Source organism: Bombus huntii, chromosome 8 (assembly GCF_024542735.1).
Source record: "Bombus huntii isolate Logan2020A chromosome 8, iyBomHunt1.1, whole genome shotgun sequence".
NCBI classification, from domain to species: domain Eukaryota; kingdom Metazoa; phylum Arthropoda; class Insecta; order Hymenoptera; family Apidae; genus Bombus; species Bombus huntii.
The window spans coordinates 774,957-796,566 of record NC_066245.1 but is presented as its reverse complement, the minus strand read 5'-3'; the positions used below and the strand labels follow the sequence as shown (position 1 = coordinate 796,566).

The 21,610-nt window shown below is 36.6% G+C and overlaps 4 protein-coding genes and 1 long non-coding RNA gene across 7 annotated transcripts in view; 1 reads left to right on the top strand and 4 right to left on the bottom strand.

Annotated features, from left to right (window-relative positions):
* Positions 1–201: 201 nt before the first annotated feature.
* On the bottom strand, positions 202–1,760 carry LOC126868911 (adrenodoxin-like protein 1, mitochondrial). Its single transcript, XM_050624897.1, has 4 exons — positions 1,214–1,760; positions 1,027–1,078; positions 658–905; positions 202–432 (listed from the first exon to the last, which is right to left on the bottom strand). Exons 1-4 carry the CDS (start codon positions 1,320–1,322, stop codon positions 329–331), a joined length of 513 nt encoding a protein of 170 aa, XP_050480854.1. The 5' UTR covers positions 1,323–1,760; the 3' UTR covers positions 202–328.
* Positions 1,761–2,542: 782 nt separating this feature from the next.
* On the top strand, positions 2,543–7,570 carry LOC126868912 (sorting nexin-24-like). The gene is made up of 3 exons (XM_050624898.1): positions 2,543–2,906; positions 4,321–4,514; positions 5,042–7,570. Exons 1-3 carry the CDS (start codon positions 2,754–2,756, stop codon positions 5,205–5,207), a joined length of 513 nt encoding a protein of 170 aa, XP_050480855.1. The 5' UTR covers positions 2,543–2,753; the 3' UTR covers positions 5,208–7,570.
* Positions 2,841–3,868, bottom strand: LOC126868919 (uncharacterized). Its single transcript, XR_007690773.1, has 2 exons — positions 3,516–3,868; positions 2,841–3,404 (listed from the first exon to the last, which is right to left on the bottom strand). It is a non-coding gene; the product is annotated as an uncharacterized LOC126868919 (long non-coding RNA).
* Positions 6,434–17,141, bottom strand: LOC126868352 (cation channel sperm-associated protein 2-like; the record flags this gene model as incomplete). The annotated part of the gene is made up of 1 exon (XM_050623686.1): positions 6,434–17,141. A coding segment is annotated over one exon (780 nt), but the record flags the coding sequence as incomplete, so codon positions are not given.
* LOC126868893 (semaphorin-1A-like) overlaps positions 17,136–21,610 on the bottom strand; it is a 382,771-nt gene continuing 378,296 nt past the window's right edge. For 2 of the 3 annotated variants that reach the window (XM_050624865.1, XM_050624866.1), the window contains exons 14-15: positions 19,653–19,796; positions 17,136–17,485 (exon numbers count right to left, since the gene is read on the bottom strand). In XM_050624865.1, coding sequence (XP_050480822.1) covers positions 17,169–17,485; positions 19,653–19,796 — 461 coding nt within the window. In that variant the 3' untranslated portion in view covers positions 17,136–17,168. The remainder of the gene's footprint in view (positions 17,486–19,652; positions 19,797–21,610) is intronic. The other variant, XM_050624867.1, reaches the window with a different exon arrangement.

The following is a 21,610-nucleotide window of genomic DNA, read 5'->3' as shown; positions in this document are numbered from 1 at the left end:
TAATCACTGATCACTAAAATATATATATATGTCGGAGATGTAGGAATAACGGGCCTTTCTTTTGGAATTTTGGGAAGATTCCCAATACTTTGGGTTAAACTGTTTGTTTAAGCTGATCATCATAGTATTATAACAGTGTTATAACAGTATAACAGTCGGAACCCGACAAACCCGACATATATATATATAAAAAAAAATAACTTATGTGCTACATAATATTCAATTTATATTACATTTACATTTTATATATAATATATAAATTTACAATTATACTAATTAAATGAATAAAATATGTACATATTAAGCTAAATACAAAGGAAAAAATTTATTAATGTGGAGCTGGTGTGTGGCCATCTACATAGAAATTTCTTGTTGCTTGAGGCAGTTCTAATTCTATACCATCTAATTCTTTTGTTAATATAATTTGACAACCTAAAAATATAAAATTGTTTCAACATTTGATCAAATTTACACATTTGCACTAGATGAGTTACATATGTGTCATTCAGATTCCTTTACTAGAACCTGGATCGCACATGTATGAGTTTTTTGATTGTGCTAAAATGCTCTGATTCTGGCGTCAGACTGAGCTCCAAATTCCTCAGTGCAAATGTGTTAATATTAAATATTATATATGTCAAACTTGTTTTTGCCTACCTAATCTAGAATTTTCTTTTAAAAATGGAGCTAAATCTAATAAATCCTCCTCTTTTTCTTCAGCTGTTGGGAGTTTATCCATATAATCATGATGTACATATATGTGACAAGTGGTACAAGCAAGAGATGCTTCGCAAGCACCTTCCATTTCAATTCCATATCTATGGGCTAAATACAGTACATTATCTCCCACTTTCCCTTTTATAGGTATTCTTTTTCCCATTTTATCAATAAAAGTAACATTAACGCTATAAGATTTAAAAAACCACATTAGTTAAGACCTAACATGATAAAATCTTTATTTTTTCATTTTTATATGACAGAATTATAATATTTATATATAAGGAATGTATATGTAATTTTACCTACATATCAGCTTCTGATTTTGGGTCTTGCATTTCATATTCACTATGGAAAGAATCTGAAAAATATCCATTAATCAGGTAAAATAATCTTTTTTTTAGGCGATTAAAATATATACTTCAGACATTAAGATTATTTGTAGCAAATAATATTTATATATATATATATATATGATTAATAAAATTATAGTTACATTCCGACGTATGAATATCGAACTTTGATATTGTTATTATCTGATTCCTTGGTGAAAATGATCTTTTTATTAGATTTTTCCATGTTGAAAGCTTCAGAAGAAGTGTCATTTTTATATAATTTTAATTCTACGTTTTTAAACAATGTTGTGATAGTACCATGCACATTTTACAAACAAAATACTTTTATTTCATTGATCATAGAAAAGAAAGATCGAAAACTTGTAGTAAAAACCATAAAGATATTGCAAACGTCAGTGTTTAATAAGTACACACTATTGTTTTATATTATTACTAGTAAATTCAAAGAAATTAATCTTTCCTTAGCTTATATATAGAACTAAATTAATTTTTCAAGTGGAATTTGATTTTGGGTTGAATTCTACTTTAGTGGTCTAAAAATTATAGACTTTTTTATTTGAAATCTTGTAGTTTTCGACGTGTAGAATCTGAAAATGTAAGTTTTAAGTTGCGGAATCTACTAGTTCAAAAATCACGACTATGTCAAACTGAGAATTTTTAGGGTATTTTATGTTAACGCCATGTTGGTTTCTATCCATGCTTAATCCAATGAGTGGATCGCATAGTTAACATCTGATTGGACCGCATAAATGAGCATTCTCATGCTCAAGATTTTCGTTTATCTTATTCAAAAATGTATCTTTGGATCGTTCTCATCAACGATACCATTATATTAATGTTGTTATATATAGAAATTCGCGATCGGCAAACTAAGCGTCATTCAATCCTTAACTGGCCGCGAATTCGATTTTGTTTTTTGCATATGCAAACTCTCGGAAGCTGTAGTTAAAGTCGCTAAAAATTAGTTTGTACTAACGTAAAGAGGTTGGAAAATAAATTCTAGACGAAACCAAAATCAAATTCATTTAGCTACACATTCTACACAGTGACTGATTCTTTCATATACGTATCCTTTTGCAATCAACCAGGTAACACCAACATATGCAGAACATATGCAGCCAAACACATTTGACTTACTGCGTCAAAATAACCGCCATTCGCATGCAGTCAGTAACTCCACGGACTCCCCTTATTGGACGAATTATGGATAGAAACCAATATGCTGCCAACCTAACCTGTGAAATACCCTATAAAGACTCTGTTTTACATAGTCATAACTTTTAAATCAGTGGATTCCGCTCCTTAAAAATTGCAATTTAGTATTCTATACATCAAAAACCAGAAGATTGTAAATAAAAAGGTCAACAACTTTCAGATCCCTAAAGTAAAGTTCAGGCTGATTTTGTAATTTGCCATTGAAAGATGAGATATTTAAAAAGTACTTGTGCATGTAGTGTAAAATGTATTCGAGAAGTTGGCATCACTTCGCGCACATGTTTTTTGTAGTAGTGCACTTTTCAATGAATTTATGTGCGACAAATGCTACTCTAGCTCCTGATACTAACAAAGTATGAAAGTATACAGTTCGAATTATTACATCTTTTGTGTATTTTAACTTTGTTGTTGTATTATTAGTTTTTTGTAAGTGCTTTAAGGACCTAGAAAATTGCCAGCGATGCAATGTATCAAGCTTTCATCAGTGGATACCGTTTGGCCGAAGTGTCACACGGCAAGCCTTATTATGTTTACTGTATTGAGGTTCTGGAGTCCGAAAGTGGTACCCGATACTTTATTGAGAGAAGATACAGCGAATTTAATGCGCTACATCGTACGGTATGTTATTTCATTGTTTCATATCAAAGTCTTAATATTTGTATCAAAATGATGTTTTTGATTATGTAAACAAATATATCACCGATAAATATCTAAGTATACAATGTGTAAATAGAGTCACATTGTTCGTTTTTTCTCTCTTTAACATCAATATTTTTAATTATTCTTCTTAATTTCAATTCTTAATTAATTTTAATTCTCTTCCGTTCTTCAAATGAAACAATAATACATATGAATATCTTTGGAGATCGTGTTGGTATTCCTTTTATGTATAATAAGTATCGTCGTAGAATTGTAAGTAGTTAAACTTTCTATCTTCGTTATGATTCTCATGTTGCGATGCAAGAAAGAGAGAGAAACATATGTATCTTTATCCATGTCTAGAATATTTTCTGCTTTGCATGTACAAGGATAGCGATTTCTTTATTAAGCTTCCTTTCTCCATTCAATTTCGTTGGCACGAATAAGTTAGATCAGTATCCACGAGGATGTACGTTACTACAAAATATTAAATAATATGTACGCATTATATAATAACGTATATGCTTATATTTATATCATGAATTATGTTTGATGTATTGACCCTGTTTTTATTGCGAGAATACTTACTATATGATAATATTTATGTTGTGACTTTTTTCAATTCAGTTAATTTAGTTCTTAATATGACGCATATGTAATTTAGGGAATAAAGTAAAACTGAATTTGTCCTCATCATATTCGGTATAATATTCTCTCGATAGTGTACTATTAGTCATATTAATAACTTGTTTTATCAGCGTGTTAGCGATATACGATGTATCGACTAACTATATTGTCAAACTTCTATGTATATGCAGTTAGTATTTTCGAGCTTTTTTAGAGCGTAACTGGATTGCGTGAAAGTTGCATGCGGAATAAAGTTAGTGGTAAAAATATCTAATACGTGTGTGCAGTTATTTATTTTCAATCATGTTTCAAATCGTAAGTTACATCTACATAAAGAATTGACAATGTTTCAAGTTCTTTTTACGCATTCAAATAATATATAAATTTTTATTTCTGTATAATCATTTAAAAAGTAGCAGTCTCACTTGCGTTATTGTTATTTATCAGAAATAAATACAACATTTTGGACATAAGTTATGTTTTTTTTTTACGTATTTTTACTAATTAACTATAATTTAACTATAATTTATTTTTTTTATAATTTATAAAATCAACCGTATGCGTATAAATGCATACAAATGAATAACATACCGACTGTCCGACATACTTTATGCTATTCATGTTTAACTTTTCAAAGTTCTACTAAACTTTATTTCTCAAAATATTTAAATTTTATCCATCGAGATTCTGCTACAGTACTTTCCAAATTTTAACATATCGCTATCATTATCGTATATGGAGTTTATTCCTATTTCTTTGATTATAGCTGAAGAAAGAAAACGCGGATGTTGCTCCGTTTCCGCCAAAGAAGGTAAGAAATTCCCAACCGAAGGTGCTTGAGCAAAGGCGAGCAGCATTGGAACTGTACATCCAGAAAATGTTAAGGCTCTCAGCCACTAAGCAACAGGTTCTCAATTTTCTGGGTATAGAAAGTCCAACACCCAGCGTGCCGTATAAAAAGTATGTACTCATGCAAGAGAATTTATAAAACTCGTTAACTTTGTGAAATATTATATCATATTAGGTATTGTTTTCGTTATTTTGCTACTTTATTTTAGGATCACGTTATTAGATGATTTTATAAGTAATACGGTTTTTCCAATATGTGTAGTAATTATTAGATTGCGAATGTAGTAAACTTGATCCTAAATATAGAAATGTATTTGATCCTTACAAGAGTTTAACCATGTATTAGTACATTCCGCGACAAAACGATATCACACCCTCTAAATTGAACGTTTCTGCAACTTTTACATAATAATAAATGCATCCAATTTTAATACTCAATAATTTTTGGTGCGTCATACATATATATATATATATATATATAATATTTGATGTGTCTGTTACTATAGAAAGTTGTACAGCAGGTTCTTATTATCCAATTTATATAACAAACGTATTTTTCAACATATTTTTTTTCTTTTCTAAAATTGTATACCATTTCGAAAATCTCATTGATCGTGGGAAATATTTTTCTGCTTTAGTACGTACAAGGATACGGAGGGAGAACAATACGTCGATACCAGTGCTCTTGGCCATCAACCTGTGCTAACTTTCCATTGTGATCCATACGTTCAGTCGAACATTACATCGAACAGTCTTCCAGATATCGTCATCAGCGGAGTCCTTTTGGGTGTATACAAGTCCTAAGAAGCTTATCCTAAGCTTCTGCTTGTTACAATATCTTTTAAGAAAAGCATAGAAAGGACTACGCGCTTCGTGAAAATCTGCAGCTCTATATTATTATAATTCGGATGAAAATTAGGAAGACAGTTTTTGCTCGTTCCTCCTTATCTTGCCAGAGATAAAAATAAAGCGGTTCCATCCTGTATATATATATATATATGTATATATGTATATGTATATACACTAACGCTTCGTTGTCAGGATACGCGACAATGTGTAATCTCTTTCGAAATTCGATCAACGAAGAACGTAAGAGAGAGAGGAAATGGAGCTTGCACGTGGCGCGATCGCGTTTGGATTAATGTAAAAAGACCGGATTTAAAACTAAGGATTTTATACACATCTATGTAATTAAGGGATTTCACAGAAGAAATATATGCTTTGATATATTTGAATCATCGTCTTGTTTATTTCATCTCATTATTTTCAGAGTTTACATTACTTGTGACATTCATCTTAATTCTATTTAACTTTATCGTACTGGATATCTGGATTGTAAATGTAAATGTAACTCATAAGCGGATCTCTTGCGGTATTCTTTATTCGCATTAATTCGTTTACTACCGTTTACAGTAGATATCACGGACACTCGATAAAAATCCATCGTCGATATACCCGCTAGGTCATTGCTAGATGTATCACGATGGCATTTCTTTCGCGTCGGGGACACAGCGTTTTTCTTTTCCCTGCGAGATGTTTGGCTTCGAGCAACGATTAATGTCGAACGATTTTATAAATATTACCGTGAAAAAAGGACAGGTTTCTTACTGTTTCCAGATAACGATATGCGCTTCTCTTTTTTCCCCTTTATCAATTTTCTTTCTTGCTGTTGCTATTGGTGATAGGCGATTACGCGATAGATTAGCGAGTGATTCATCTAGCGTCTGGTTGATAGAATTATAGCCTCGAGGTTAATTTGTTATTATCATGAAATCGGACCTATCGATTCCCTATCCTTAAATTTCTTCCTGTCGAACGCTAAAGAAGAGTAGACAGACGGGCAGAAGCATGAAACGGGTGAAAACGGTGAATTCAAGCGATGTAATTTGTTTGGTCCACTGGATCGGGCGTGTTTGCGTTGCACTCGACGCGCAGTATTCTCATTCTCGATGTATGTACTCGGGCCTTTGCTGAAAAATAGGAAATCTCTGTTTCTTTCGGTTTCGCGGTCGCGAGGTTCCTTTCTCGCGTTCTGTTTTTTTCTTAGAAAAACTTGAAAAAATGAGTAAACACCGCAAACCGGAGACGCTGTGACAACGGTAGTAACCATGTATGTATGTGTGTATGTATGTATGTATGTATATTGGCGATAGTAGGACCTTGTTTCGTATGTACAATCATACAACGTATTTATGCTGTTACAATTATTACGTTATGATAATAAACTGAACTTCCCAAAAGGTAAACGCCTCGTTTTTCTTCTTTTTTTTTTTATATCAAATGTACCGCATTAAATGTGTATGTAATTATATACAAGCTCCTCAGTCTTGTGCGAAGTGTTAGACGATTTTAGGTTCTAGCACTTCCGCCTCGATGAAAACTAATCATGACGAATATTATATTACTTCTCGAATCATTTCTTTTTCTGTCGAACGTTTCGTTTCTTTTCTTTCCTCTTGTTTCGATCGTTTTTCCCGTTGTATTTTCTCGCTATCTCGTTATACGCGATCGTAGTTACCGTATAACCGAGCAAACCAGTCGAAAGACGATTTTTTTTTTTCATTTTTCATAATATGACCTGTGCTTTCGTCAAGAGCTGGCGGGATATACAAAATTGATCGTTGAACAGCTTATAATGTTAATAAACGTTACATCGTAATTTAGAAGTTTATTGCCCGTGCGTGGCAGTTTGTTTCATTGAACTTTCGATCGATTCCCATTTTGTCGGTCGATCTCGATTTCACTCGTTTTCTTATATATCTTTCTGTAATTCGAAACGAAACGAAGGGAAATCTAAACGATAGGTACACGTGTATTTATTCGCTAACTATAAAAGAATTATAAAGAAAATAGAGAAAAGATGCAGATCTCTTTTCAAAATAAGCAAATACAATCGCTTTATGATTTTCGACGGGTGTGATTTTTATTATTACCAGTACCAATAACGCATCTCTAACATCTAATGAATTACTTATATCATACAAGTCTCGAGGTGTAACTTAGAGAAAAATGGAGCTGTTGGTCGCCATTGAATCGCGGACAGTATAGGTCAACGCATCATTTTACAAGGCAATGTACTCTCAAAACGATATGGTAAAATCATTTCTGTCGTTCATGGATAAAACTTAATAAAAAAAAAAAAAAAAAAAAGAAAAAAGAAAAGAAAACAGTAGCATTAAACGGTAGTAAATAATACTAATGGTAATATGTCAAAGGAGCCGTTATTATCATTTCTATACGTATATACATATACGTAATACTTATGATTTTTCCAAATGAAATGAGTATTATTGTACAAATCAGAAATTTCATATGCCGTTCCATATGCATACAACTTGCACGCGTGTTTGGATGACGTACAACGTTAACCCTTTATCTGATCATGTCACTCTTAAGCAGCAGTCTTCTTACACTTATATATCTTTCTGGTTGCTTTATTTCGTCGTATCGTTGTTATGTACTATACGTACGTACATACCGCTGCTCGAATATTTCCATTTATCAAATAAAGGATTAAATGTAGATCATTGTTTCTGGGCGTAACAACAGGCGTACTTTGAGCAACCAACCGTTTTTAATGGTTCGTTCACGCGTCGACTGTTTTATTAACGTTTCTTATCGACACTTGGACGATGACTTAAATAAATAATAAATGCAACGCCCTGAAATGAATACATTTTAAGGATATTACACGCGATGAGACCGAATAATCGTATTATCTGATCTAAACTATTCAAATATCTAAACTATCGTTACTAACATTCAAAGAATCGCCTATTGCTTTCAGAATTCGAAGTGACCGTAATTTTAACGTCACTCGCAACTTTTCTCCGCTTTCATTGCACAGTGAACGCGCGAACGAAAAGTTCTCGATGGTTTTATAAACCGGTAGAGAACGATATCAGCGATGTTTGCATAGTATAGCTGAAGAACAGCGCGGTTGGATGACTCGTTTTATGTGCCTTTATCGATTACTTCTACGTATATGCCATCGTCTACGTCAACGTGATTCCAGCTACACTCTAACTAATATTAATTAGGGCTACGATACTATGTACAGAAAACGCATTGCATTGGCACAGCAAACATGTGTGCCTGGACTGCCATCCATCGTTTCGACGCGTAGCGTACACCCGTGTACTTAGCTACTCATTCGTCATGCTCTCGTATCTTATCATAGCGAAATAATCGTGACGTATACATTATAAAGATTTTTCCATTCTATTGTAACATTTCCTATCGATTTTCTATTCGAACAATTCTTTTTTTTTTTTTTTTCATTCGATTTTATCTTTAGTCCAATGAGAATATCTCTGCCCAACTTCTACAGCTTACTACACTCGCTATGTTTCGTTTAAAGGTAGTAAGTTATGTTACTGACATCTTTAGCAAAATATTATAGTTTACCATTTTTTTTTTCGGGCCAAAGAAACATCTTCTACACTTTTTTTTTTGCAGTCACTGTTATTTTCTATAGTTGGGCAGATCCGTTTGTACTATACGATACGATTATTTTCGAAATTATATTCGAGCGGTAGCATTTTGGTTTATTTACGAGTCTTTTGCAAAGATACAATCGTTTGATTAATATTTTTTACAGAACGTAAAACTAAATAAAAAAAAAAAAAAACGGCGTCAGCATTCCATGCACGTGGTAAAATCAACCGATCGGTGTTTCCCGGCACCGATCTCCAACGTTCTTTGTGATTAATTATAAAATACAGTAGATTGCGGTGAGATTAGATAGTTTCTAGTACAAACGGTTCACTTATCAAGCATCGTTCTCTATATATATTTATGATATGAAGTTAACCAAGATCTATGCATTTATCGTGTATGTGTTAGTAATTTCTAAAGTCCGAACGAAACAATTAAGCGCGAGTTTTTATTGTTACAATAATCGATGAAAGAGAATATTTCATTTGTAACTACTTAAAAATGACGTTGTGTCAATGAATTATTGTTATCAAAATGGATAGCTTAATGGGTATATGTTTGTCGTGATAATGGTTCCACGACAGATATCCGCCAATGTTGACGATGTTACAAAATGAACGTTGTAAAGAATAGATTACAAAGAGTTTAACTGATCCACGTAATTACGAAGACATATCAACTAATAGTTTTAACCAATAATTACCTCGTTTATCGAGTTTGACCAATCATTTTGATAAAGCATTTCAAGCGGATTATCATAATTGAAAATATCAGTTGTAAAGCCTGACAAGCCTACGTTATGACTTAAGATTTGAGCTTTTAAGAATTACGTATATCTTTTTGTCTCTTTTAATGATGAATTAACGATGAATTATATAATTTTCATGACATAGGATTATCGGAGATCGGAGAAAGTTTGTGGGAACATAAACGTCAGATTATCCGAGAAATTCATCGATTCAGTCGATTTTCGATATATCATTCGTAGCTTCCGTGAATAATATCGAAGGTATTTAAGAGATATGATTTACGTTCGTACAAAAGTGCCTTTTAAATTAATCTTTATTACTTGTTCTAAAGCTTACTGCGCGTTTAGCAGTTTTAATTAATTGCAAGGCATAGTATCGATACGACTTTCCTGGACTCCCAATGGATCGTTCTTCCAACGATCATCTTCGTCATTCATTTTCAGAATATTTTTATCCAAGCCATTGTGTAATATCAAAAGGAAAGGGGATCGTTACAGCATACGGAACGAGGCTACGTGATATAAAAAATAAAGGAATGCTACTTTCACGCACGTTATTCGAATCTACAATAATACTTTGTAAAGGAACAGGCGATCATTAACGAACGAACCATAGAACTTGTCCGGCTTTACGAGGAGTTAACAATTATCGAATTTTCTATAATAAACGCAAAACATGATAGACTCAAACTGACATGATTCTAAAATTCGCCAATCGTTGCGAGCTTTCATTGATTAATCTCCGAAAAAATCCGATGACCTTAACCTTGACACGCGATATCAAGCTCACTCTCCTGAGTAACTTCGCACAGGTTTAAGCCACCGATCATTGGTTATTAAAAAACTATTAACGAAGAAAAATTGAAAAACCTACCGAAATTTTCTCAGAAATCTGAACTTCTTCGCACCAAGTGCTTTCATATTAGTTATTTATGTTAGTATTGAAATTCACCGCAGAAGAAACTAGGGTCTAACCTAACCTAATTCCGCATTTTCTGAACGTTGGACAAGACACATACGTCGTGGATACAAACTTGGTATATTTATATTATTCGCGTTTGTTTATACGCAGAAATGCGATAAATATTTCGCAAATATTTCCGTACTTGGTACGGCAAAGTTTAGATTTCTGGGAAAATTAATTTCTTTGTTAATAACCTTTTAATAAATAACGATCGGCGACTTTAAACTTTTGGAGGTTAATCAGAAAGGTGATCGTGGTAACACACGTCAAGCTCAAAGTTATCAGACGTGAATACTTCTTCGGAAGTATTCGTTTGCTGCTTATCAATCGATTGGCAGTCCTGGCTTCTACTTGGAATGTTGTATTTACTTTACCTAATTAATGCGATCGTTATTACGTTCTAACCTAGCGCTAGCGCGTGACGTGTTTCCGGCTTAACAATTGCGTCGGTAAATTTTCGGTGAAGATTTCTTGCGTCGGATGAACGTCGCGTCGATTCGACTTTCAAATGTACAGGGAGGGAAAGAATCGCGGTAGCGTCTACGAACTATGCAGAGAGAAAACGTTCCCGGTTCACTGGAATAACTCGAATACGTCCAAATTATTCGAATCGTTTGAATACTTGACCCATTGCGCGAGATATCGCGGAATCCTTCGAAACTTTCCAACTATGGCAAGGCCGATTTTCTGAGTAAAACGGTCGACTCTCCCCTTACGAATTCGTTTGCCACCCGCAAAATGGATTTCTTCCCTCGATCCCTGGCGGAAACCGCGCGGAAGATTAGCATCGGGTTAACATCGTTCGAGAATCGGTTTCTGCCTTGTGAATTCGATTTTTCGTTGAGTCAATATTGAAATGTTTGTCACTGTGTGTGCTGATAGTTAATTCGTGACAAAGGGGAACGTTGGTTAGCTAGATTTTTGAAACGTAGACAATAGAAAGTGAGAATCGTGTATGTAAACGTTCGGATCAATGTTTGTAACGAATCGACTTGTACGTTCTTCCGTGTAAGAGTCTTCGAATTTCTATGTCACAATCTCGTTTTTGTTTCAGCGTGAAAATTCGTATGTAAATTTCTTCGAATATATTCCTACATCGAAAGTTTCATTTTCGTCAAATTAAATTGTTTTATGTTAAAAACATCGATTCACTTCTATAAAACTGCGCGTAATAAATCGTACAAATACCATTTACGCGTCACACGTGACTCTTGGCGCGTTTTTATGATCAGTTTCATCTTCTTTTTCCTCGACGTAAAAAATAATCTTATCGTTACGATCTCTCGATTCAAAGTGAACTCGATTATAATGTATAAACGATGAAATGCACATGCTCGGAAATAGGGCTAGCGTGCAAGCGTTTCTGTCTTAAAAATTAAATGAGAGAAATAATAAAAGTAAAAGAAAAACGGGTAGGAAAACATGATCGAGCAAAATCTAGCGTCCCCCAAACAGGGTAAATCTCGTTCTAAGTTTAGCGCGATCAAGTCAATTTTAAACGGAGTAATAATATGTACAATCGTCCTTACAATAACTAATCACGTAAACTCTAATAAAACGCTTTGTATACATGTACATCCATAATATTTTATACATATATATACATATGTATATATATATATATCTATATACATATGTGTATATATATGTATATTTATATACCTCCTCGATTCCTCTAATTTAGAAATATTATAGCATATAACAATCCGCCAATATGACTTATATAAAAATTATATACATATATAACTTTCAATTTTATATATATATATAATTTCTCATCTCGACACAAGGTACCTAAGTTGGATGTGTTTTTTTTTCTGTATAATATAAACATCATATTTCGTAAAATATTTTTTTTGCCGAACAATCAGTTGTTAGTCGTTCTTCGTGAAGTCGAACATTAACGAGATCATCGTGGGTGCTCGGCGGAATTTTAATTAAAAAAGATCGCGGACTTTCACAAAGACCGTCGAAAAAAGTGTGTAATTAGCTGCCTTTCTCGTTTAACGCGATTTCTTTCTCATTCGTATAGTATATTTTATCTATGCGGATTAAAAAAAAAAATATATGAATATATATATATATATTTTTGTATATACGTGTATATACATATACATATATACACACACATACACACATATATATCTATACACTCGTATATGTATGTATATATGTACATGTGTGTGTGTATATATATGTAGACATATGCAATAATGGAAATGCGATGTTTACATATACATGTATCAAAGATTCATGCGGCACACGCGTATACATGTATACGTAAACAATATTAATGCGTACCACTGCTGTCCGCGTGACGAGTAGCGTAGCGAATGAATGTTCTCGACCTTGCTTCTAAATGATTTCAACGATAAAAAACAATTTCTACTTATTATGTACACGACTTTCTTCTTTCTTCCAGCACGCAACATCAGACCATTCTCTACGTTGCTCCTTCATTGTATTCAGACCGTGTCTCTCTATTAATGGCCATTTCAATACGCGTATGTTATAATCTCTATCTAGCATGTGTGTTTGCGTCAAGCTTCCTCATTATTCGAATCGATCGTTTATTATTTCTTCTTTTCCGTGCTATTATTGGTAACGCTCAGTGACAATCAGTGAAAATCGATGTATCTACTTAGAATTCGTCTTACCGTTTCCTTTACTGTTCGAAGCATATCAGAATCGATGTGGCAGTGTTGGTTCATGAGAGCAGCCGGACGTTTGCCCATTGATATTAAAATCGAGGATGAAAAGAGCAGAGCGTACATGTATCCTCTTAACAACATCTGTCAAACGAAAGACGATGATATCTAACGATTTTCCAACCGTCCTAAAAGTCCACGAGTTTCTGAAACATCTCGAATATCCGCTTTTCTTGGCGTCTAAAAGCTGACGGCTAAAACTAATTTTCGCAATCGTTCCATCTTTCTATACCGACACGCTAATTTCACGAAGAACTAGAAAATCGAATCGCTCTACTTTTGCGATATCACGGCCACGTTTCTTGACTTTCTATATTCAGATTCCTCCTTTGTTCTCTTTCCATCTTACTCGATATCTGGGACAAACGTTAGCCGCAGTTTGTTACAGGCGCTCTATCCGCCCTTAAGCTGTAAAGGAAATATGCCCAGTGTTCGCTATTGTGCGCTAGTAAGACCGATTTACGCCATTGTCAAAGACATCTTGCCAAACACGCAAAGACTCCCCTTCTTCTTTCAAGTTTCCTCTCCTCCCGAGCTATCTTCGAGGATACTTTGTCGTAGAGAACTGTCGTACACGCTACCAAGTTTTCGCTAAGGTGTCGGATAACACGCAGTACCGGCTCTAAGGAATACATACCAGCTGAAGCGAATCGCGCGAATGCGTTTATCTGAACCTTTGTCGCGTCCTCCTCTTCATTGATTTTATTATATTATATACTGATTGATCTTGGCGAAAGGAATTCACCGGAACTTTTCCTCCAGTTTCTAGCTTCTTGCAACATTTTCCCACAAAATCAAATCGTTTGGAGAAACGATTAAATTCATTTAAAACTATATCTCTATATACCGCACGATAGAATCTTTATTATCCGAATTTTTATATCTTGAACATTTTTATTATTTGATCGTCTCTTCTACGAAGATGTACTTTGCTCTGCTTTAAATTTGATTAGGGTACAGTATAGCGTAGCGTAGCATAGTAGTACGTATATACACAATTAAAATAAGTTGAAAAACGATCTCCTTTTTAAGACGGTTTCCTTTCTCTAAATACCTTTCTTAATTATACTAATACTTCTACCAGCGGCGAAAAATAAAACGCGAGAGATCATTCTTCTTAATGTTTCACCTAACACTGGAAGAAGAATACCAAATTTAGAAGAAACTCAAATGAAAATTCTGAAATATCTGTGCGATGAAATTACCGATAAAGGAAGATAGAAACTTTCGTATTACTTTTTTTCTACTTATGTTATAAATATTCCTGTGTATTTTTTCTAAAACGTATAAAAACTATTAGCAGTTCGGGTATCGAAAGTTCTATCTTTCATTTCCACATTTATAAAACTTAAAACCATCTTGACCTCACGGAGGTATCCTGCAGTCAAATGAAGTCATCGATAATCGGATTCGAGCGATTCATTCGCAACGTAGTATCACTTCGTTTATCTTATAGAATAAAAATAAAGAAAAGAAAAAGATACACCTCCACACCTCGCCCGGAACACCGTTAACAGTGATAAATTGATTCGTAACACGTCCCAGCCAAAAATACATAACTTCTCGAAGGCGCCACAACGCGGTAAATGTTTCTTCCTTATTACTTTTCATTTTAATAACCGTACACGTGCTTCAACACCACGATTCTCTCTTGCTAATAACCAATATACTCACAGCACGGCAATAAGTGCACAACAATACTTTGAATAAGTCTTACATAAGTCTCTCTCTCTCTTTCTCTCTCTCTCTTTCGCTCTCGCGCGCTCGCTCTCTCTTTCTCTCTCTCTTTTCATCTTCACCAACTTATCATTGTCCTCTTCCACTATCGAATATTTATTTTTAAACGAAACGCATAAATGAGGCACTTGCCCGAATCTATACCGGCCGCATTCTCCCGTTCCTGTTTTATAAATCAGAAATTTGCCAACAATTAATATACGGAAGGCACGCCTCGTCTCGTGCGAATGCTTGGAACGTCGTTCCATGGCACCACGTTTCTCAAACTTTCACCCTTTCCGGTTGTCTCTTTGAATATTTTCTCTCTCTACGTCTCAACTGTTGCAACTATCTCCAGCTTTGTCTCGAGAATCGTGAACAAAGTGAATCTGATAGACATTGCGCAGCAAGCAACTTTTTCTTCGTGTAAAACGAGTAGTTTGTCTTTTTTGGCGAGTTTTTGTCTACCGGGATTTTCTTGGTTGCTTGTCAACGGTCAAGGGGCCATGGGGGCCAAAGTTCGTAGAAGGTAGTTTGAGAAACGAGGATCCAAGTGCTGGACGCTTCGTCTTCGTCCTTAAATCACCGTTCTTAGGTTCTAAGCACCTAAGCAGGCCACTGCTACGAACACAGTCTCTCCTCTGATCGTATCACATTACACAGCTACGAGTCGATCCTTTGTCCCATCGTCGTTGTTGCACGGTTATATTCCTTTTTGTGTGGCCTTTCATTTCCCATATCCTTCCATTGCCGTACTGGTGAGAAACGGAAAGGAAGAATTCGAAAATCGATCGAATTCCGTACAAAAATTAGCTCAAGGTGTGGTTGGAGCGTCCGATACACGATGTCGCGCTTAAAGACATCGGAAAGAGCCTGAAGTGATATACCTTAAAAAAATATTTTCAAAGTCCGCGTGTCTCTGTTCTCGCGATACATCTCAGACGATATGACACGTGACACCGGAAGTGGTCTTGCAACGTACACGGTCGGTCTGTACACGATCATGAACGACGACAAAACAGAAATACGTACATATCTCGAGTACACGTTCTCGAGGTATCTCAGGTAACGGCGACACTAAGTTTGCATATAACATCGTGGTCTTCTTTCGTAGACTCGTTCTCCGTACAAGAACGCATACGGATCAAGATGTTTTCGTGATCACGAAGGATAGTTGCAATAGGAAACGCAAGAGCGATCGTGGAGGAAGAGAACTAACTAAACCGTTGCGAAGCTAATCCGCTCGGTCTTCGGTCCTTTCGATCGAAATCTTTTTCTCTCGTTCGATCGCGGGACAACGGTGTTCTCCGAGAGTCGTCTTACGTTTCATCACGGGTTATCCAACTCTGTATTCTTCGTTTGAATCCGAAAGGAGACAACTTGCGTCACTTGCGCGCCGTTTCGTACGTCAATCCACGGCGGAAGAACATTGAGCTCGCACCGACGCGTTTCTTTCGACAACTCGAGCTCCTGAACAAACGACTCTCTCCGTCGGCCATCGATCGTGATCTGGGTGGTGGGCTTCGTCTGGCGTCGTACTGATTCCCCACGTACATCATCATGTCGTTAAAGTTCGGCAGGAACTGTGGATTGAACAGCGACAAGATTCTTTCGTTGAGTTCCCTGGGATCGCGAGTGGGTACCATATAATGATCGCGCGTGCTCGATTCGTTGCCGCGATTTAAATCGCTGATTATTCGTTGATGTCCCTGGCAGAGACCATCGAGACTGTTCGCGCTGCTGCTGCTGCTGCTACTGCTGTTGTAATCCTGAAGCCTGTTCACCGATTCCGTTAACGTTGTCTCCGTATACTCTCGCGCGGCGAACTGGTGGTCGTATCTTCTGTCGTAATCGGTCACCTTCGACATCGATCGTGAATCGTAAGGCACCCCCCTGTGGGTGGCAAGGAACTCGAGCGATCTCTCCTCATTGGTCACGCCTTCATAGGCGTCCTCGTCACGTCTGGCCAGATGATCAAGCAGGGAACCGGCGGTGACACGTGCCAACCGATTCTCCTCGTCGACGTTATCCAGATGATCGTCGTTGTCGTCGTCGTCGTTGTCGTCGTCGTCGTCGTCGTCGTCGTTGCGATCGTCTGATTCCGCGAGATCGGAGGAAGAGGAGGAAGAAGAAGAGCCGGAACCCGTGGGGTCCTGCGGCAAGCCTCAGACGGCCCTGTGTCGTCTTCTATATCATATGTACGTCTTCTTCACTTTCTGCACCGGCTTGTTCTCCGCCGACGAGTTGGCGTTCTTGCCATTTGGATTCTTGGGTGGTACGTTCAGCACCAAGTTGATCGACTTGTTGTTGAAACCCGGAGATTCCGAACTTTCCGTCAATCGGTTCAGTTGTTGTCGTTGCTCCGACGGTTCCGGGTAAGGGGCACTGCGTAGCCTCTGAGAGAACCAGAAACCGGAAGCGAATCCGGCTACCAGCGAGAAGAAGCAGGTTCCTATCAGGGCACCGGTCAGAGTCTGAGCGGAGTACACCACCGGTGTTGCGATCACGTCTGCAATGAAAGCTGAATCAGTATCGGAGGGCACTGGATAGCACGATTTATCGTCTCTTGATGGAAAGACGGGCTTTTTCATGGACATTGTTCGCCGGAAGAAGAAATCGTAAAAGAGGAACGGAAAGGAAACAGATTTATCCGGCGAGGAACGCGGCGCGTGTTTTTCGTTGCACAGGGTCTTTTGTAACCGATGATACGATTGGATTCTACGTGAAGAAGAAGGTAACTAAAGAACAGAGATCCTAAGGAAAAGTTCGAAATATTTAGTACGCGGCTTCGTTTTCAATTTTTAGCGCGTGTTTTCCTTTTCCGATAATCCAAGCAGTTTATCGCACGATAAACTTCCGTAAAGGAGAAAACGTTCCTAATTCGTTTTACAAAGAAATTTCTCATCCTTTTGCACCTAATAAATATTTCAAATCGCTGTTTTCACAAACGAAGCCTTGTACGTAAACACCTTGTTCGCACTTTCTAATAAATTCCTCTATTCTCCAATTATACCAGCAATTACAAATTTCTGACAACAGCGACAAATGGAGTAGCTCGACTCGTGTCAGCCTTTCGTTACCATAACGTACGATCTCCGATCGTGTTGCGTCAAAGTAGCAACGAAAGAATCGGTTGCTTCGTTCGCACATCGACGAACACCACGAAATCAGCGTGTCATAAAGTTTCTGTCAGAACAAAGTATTCGATCACCCAACAGCGACGACGTAGATATTACACGTTTATCCGAATCTCCGTGAATTTCACGTATTAAACGTGCAAGTGTGAGATCGATTGACCTCGTGCTTGCGATCTTGAAAAACGTGTCCGAGCGTTTTGCACTGGTCGAAAAACGCGATTCTATCTAGCGTGGCAACAACCGATCGTTCTATTCTCGGCTTGGACAGTATTTAGCGATCGCTCGTTGCGTTCACCGTTACATTTAGCACGAAGAAATCGAATCATGAAATTGGATCATCGGCTGGAGGAGATTGCGATGTTAGCAACCATCGTGGATGCAATTCTCTTGGCAGAAGCACAATTTCATGGTTCGAGTCTCGTTCGTCGCGGTGGATGCCAGGCAGGATCATGTCCACGAGTTTTTCCACGCGTTTCTTTTCCTCTAGTTGGCTGCACTTTTAATAAAACCAGGTAGCAGGGACGCGAGTGGTCGGTGCAACTAGTTACAAACAACAGGGTGAGTACGGTGCACAAAGTTAGGACACACTGTATACGTGAAACATATACATATAGACGAGGAGAGCCGCAACAGTGTAACGAATGACGAATGAGAGAGAGCTAGCTTCAACTATCTGTACGTGTACAATGAAAAATGGCTACTAAAGTTGTATGTTTACGCGTTGCCTATATACGAGGAGTTCGAGTTTTCCTGTTGATCAAATTTTATAAGTATATTCTGTTGATATAAGTAAGAAATAAATGTTATACAAACATATGTAGTTTGAAGTTTTATTAAAAAGTTACGTCAAAAATACCAGACGCTAAGAGGACGATAACGGACTTGCCGTTACTACGATACAAAGTAAGAATCGACAAGAAGCATCTGCGGCTTTCCTATTTCGAAAACAAAATCAAATAATTTGTACATTATCGATGTTGTTAAAGCAGCACCGGTAGAGTTGATATCGTTCCTTATACAACATTTCTCTACTTATATACAAAATCCTCTACTTGAAAGTTGAAATGTTGAAAATACAACATTTTTATTTTCATCGTTGTAACAGAGTACACGTATAAAATTTGACTAGGCAAAACTGGATATCCGTTAGGTTGTTGCAAAAGTTTCTTTCGTTTTATAAAGTGATGATAGATGCACGACACTTTTTGTGCTATATATTTTGTTTTATTTTATATCTGTTCTGTTGGAACAAAATCGATCGTACATGATTCAGTGAAATAATATAAAACAAAAAAATGTCGTGCATCTATTGTTTCCTAATAAAACGAAGGAAACGTTTGAGACAGCCTAATCTCTTGTATACGTACGGACTGGTGGATGACGATGGATTGAAAGCAAGGCGTGTATGTGTGTGTATATATGTGTATGTGCGTGTATGCGTGTGTGCGTGTAATCGAGATTAATGAACAAAAGAAACGGAAAAAATGTATCGTGACACGAGGTGTGGGTGGACCATCTGGATATTGCGCAAATGATTACCTTGAGGCTCGTTAGCTCGTGGCTGCGTACGACCGTACTGATTTTCTCGATCCAGCTCGATGACGATTTCATTGTCCCGTTCATCGGGCTGCTCGCCTCGCCCGTTTTCGGGCAGAATCGCTGGTTGCACGGGCTTCACCATCTCTGAAGCAACATTTCACTGATTTGATGACGAGAGCACAGATGGCAAGTCGAGTTTAAGACAGACAAAACAAAAAGAAATGATGTTCTGAGCGTAAAGTAATGATTCGTAAGTACGTTGGTCCCTTTTTCAATGGTTGACCACAGTGGGCCGAATTGCATGCGACTGAAAAATACCAATTAACAGAGGGGACGATGCAAAGTTAAGTCTGTGATCATGATTTAACAATAATTGATGGCAACTTTGGTTTGCATCGACTTCTGCGAGATCGATTTATTAGCTGCCAATTTTTTCTTCCTTTTTTTTTTTTTTACAGATTTTAATACTATTCTATGCCTTTCAATGCTTTTAAACAAATTTGTCTTTTTAATATTCTATATCAAAGTCCGTTTATATACTTTCCATTGGCAGATAATGGATTAATAATTTGTATTGCAAGATAATGAATTAAGATTAGCGAGTGTGCAGTTGATTAATACGAATAACCGAAACCATTGTTATTTAACACGTTCACGCCGATGTGCATTATTTGTATGTAAGACATTCTCAACAGTGAGTCGGTTTACTACAAATCAACAAAATTGGTCTAATTAATTTAGAAAAAATCACAGGAAGGAAAGAAGACGATCAAAGATTTGTCCTCGAAGCTACAAGCATACGCATAGGCGTGAACCATCAACGTTAATAATTAAAATTGTACTTGATCGGGTTGTTAGTGACACGAGAACAACACGTTTCGCTTAGATACGATCGTTTACGAATCGGCTATTAAAAAGGAGGCCAATATGATCTCGTAACTTTGCTGTTACTTGCCATTGAGAATGACACTTGGACATCTCGATGGTATGACGCGCAACACGCGCGCATGGGCGCAATGTGGACATACAAAGTGGTCAGGACGAGGTTGTTAAACAATGCGGCATCACGACATAGATAGAGAATAGCGGTAGTAGTATGCGAGAAGCGTAGAGTAGGTGACGGTGAAAGGATTAAAGCGGTTTGCAAGAAAATAAATATAAGTAGTCGTCACGGTCAACGAACGAAAGGGGTCCATCGGAAAAGGATATGCAGCATGTGCTTTTATCGACTCCGAGGCTCGATACATGGACATACGTAATACGTTGTATTATGTTGCAGCTATTTTATCTACGATCTCAGTCTCTATTCGAAAGCTGGAATTTTAATAAGGCTGCAATTTTTATTGTTTTAACATGGCGAAGGAAGGTTCGTTGTGCGTAAATAGCAAACTAAGAAGCTTCTAAGTACAATCGATTCGGTAGAAACATATGGAAAGTTTGCTTCCTGGATTTTAATTTAAACGACAGAAGCAATTTACTGAGTTTTTAGTTTGTTCAAAGGAAAGTACAACGTGATGTTCATGTTAAGAGGGTTGCCGGATCGGGCTTCTACCATGAGTTTTATTTCTACGCGTTTCAGGGCTTCTCTACGAAGCTTCTTTCAAAAGTCGAATTTTCTGTAGATATCGTTCACGTCTTTGGAACACTTAAAAACAATGTTCAACGCGAGTTTTTGAAACGTTGCATTTTTCTTTACAACAGTGCACGTACCTTAAAAACCACTTAAGCTGGAAAGTTGAAGTTTCAAGCAACACCGTAAATAACTACTACCTTTATGTTTCAAGTTTAAATATATCTGACTAAGTTCTAACGTAAAAGCAGCGTGTTTTGTTTATCGTATTCTACAAGTTCTTTATATATAAAATATAAAATCTTTACATATCATCGAAGATGCAACGGTCTTTCAATTTCAATGTAAAGTTTTACTTGTAAAATAAACCTTGAAGCTGTAAGGAAGA

Excerpts from the sequence above, each read along its gene's own strand:
- LOC126868912 (XM_050624898.1), top strand. The coding sequence starts at position 2,754 with ATGTATCAAGCTTTCATCAGTGGATACCGTTTGGCCGAAGTGTCACAC. Across the intron at positions 2,907-4,320 it reads TTAATGCGCTACATCGTACG|CTGAAGAAAGAAAACGCGGA; the intron begins GTATGTTATTTC and ends CTTTGATTATAG. Across the intron at positions 4,515-5,041 it reads CCCAGCGTGCCGTATAAAAA|TACGTACAAGGATACGGAGG; the intron begins GTATGTACTCAT and ends TTTCTGCTTTAG.
- LOC126868911 (XM_050624897.1), bottom strand. The coding sequence starts at position 1,322 with ATGACACTTCTTCTGAAGCTTTCAACATGGAAAAATCTAATAAAAAGA. Across the intron at positions 1,079-1,213 it reads CGATATTCATACGTCGGAAT|ATTCTTTCCATAGTGAATAT; the intron begins GTAACTATAATT and ends GATATTTTTCAG. Across the intron at positions 906-1,026 it reads CCAAAATCAGAAGCTGATAT|CGTTAATGTTACTTTTATTG; the intron begins GTAGGTAAAATT and ends TAAATCTTATAG.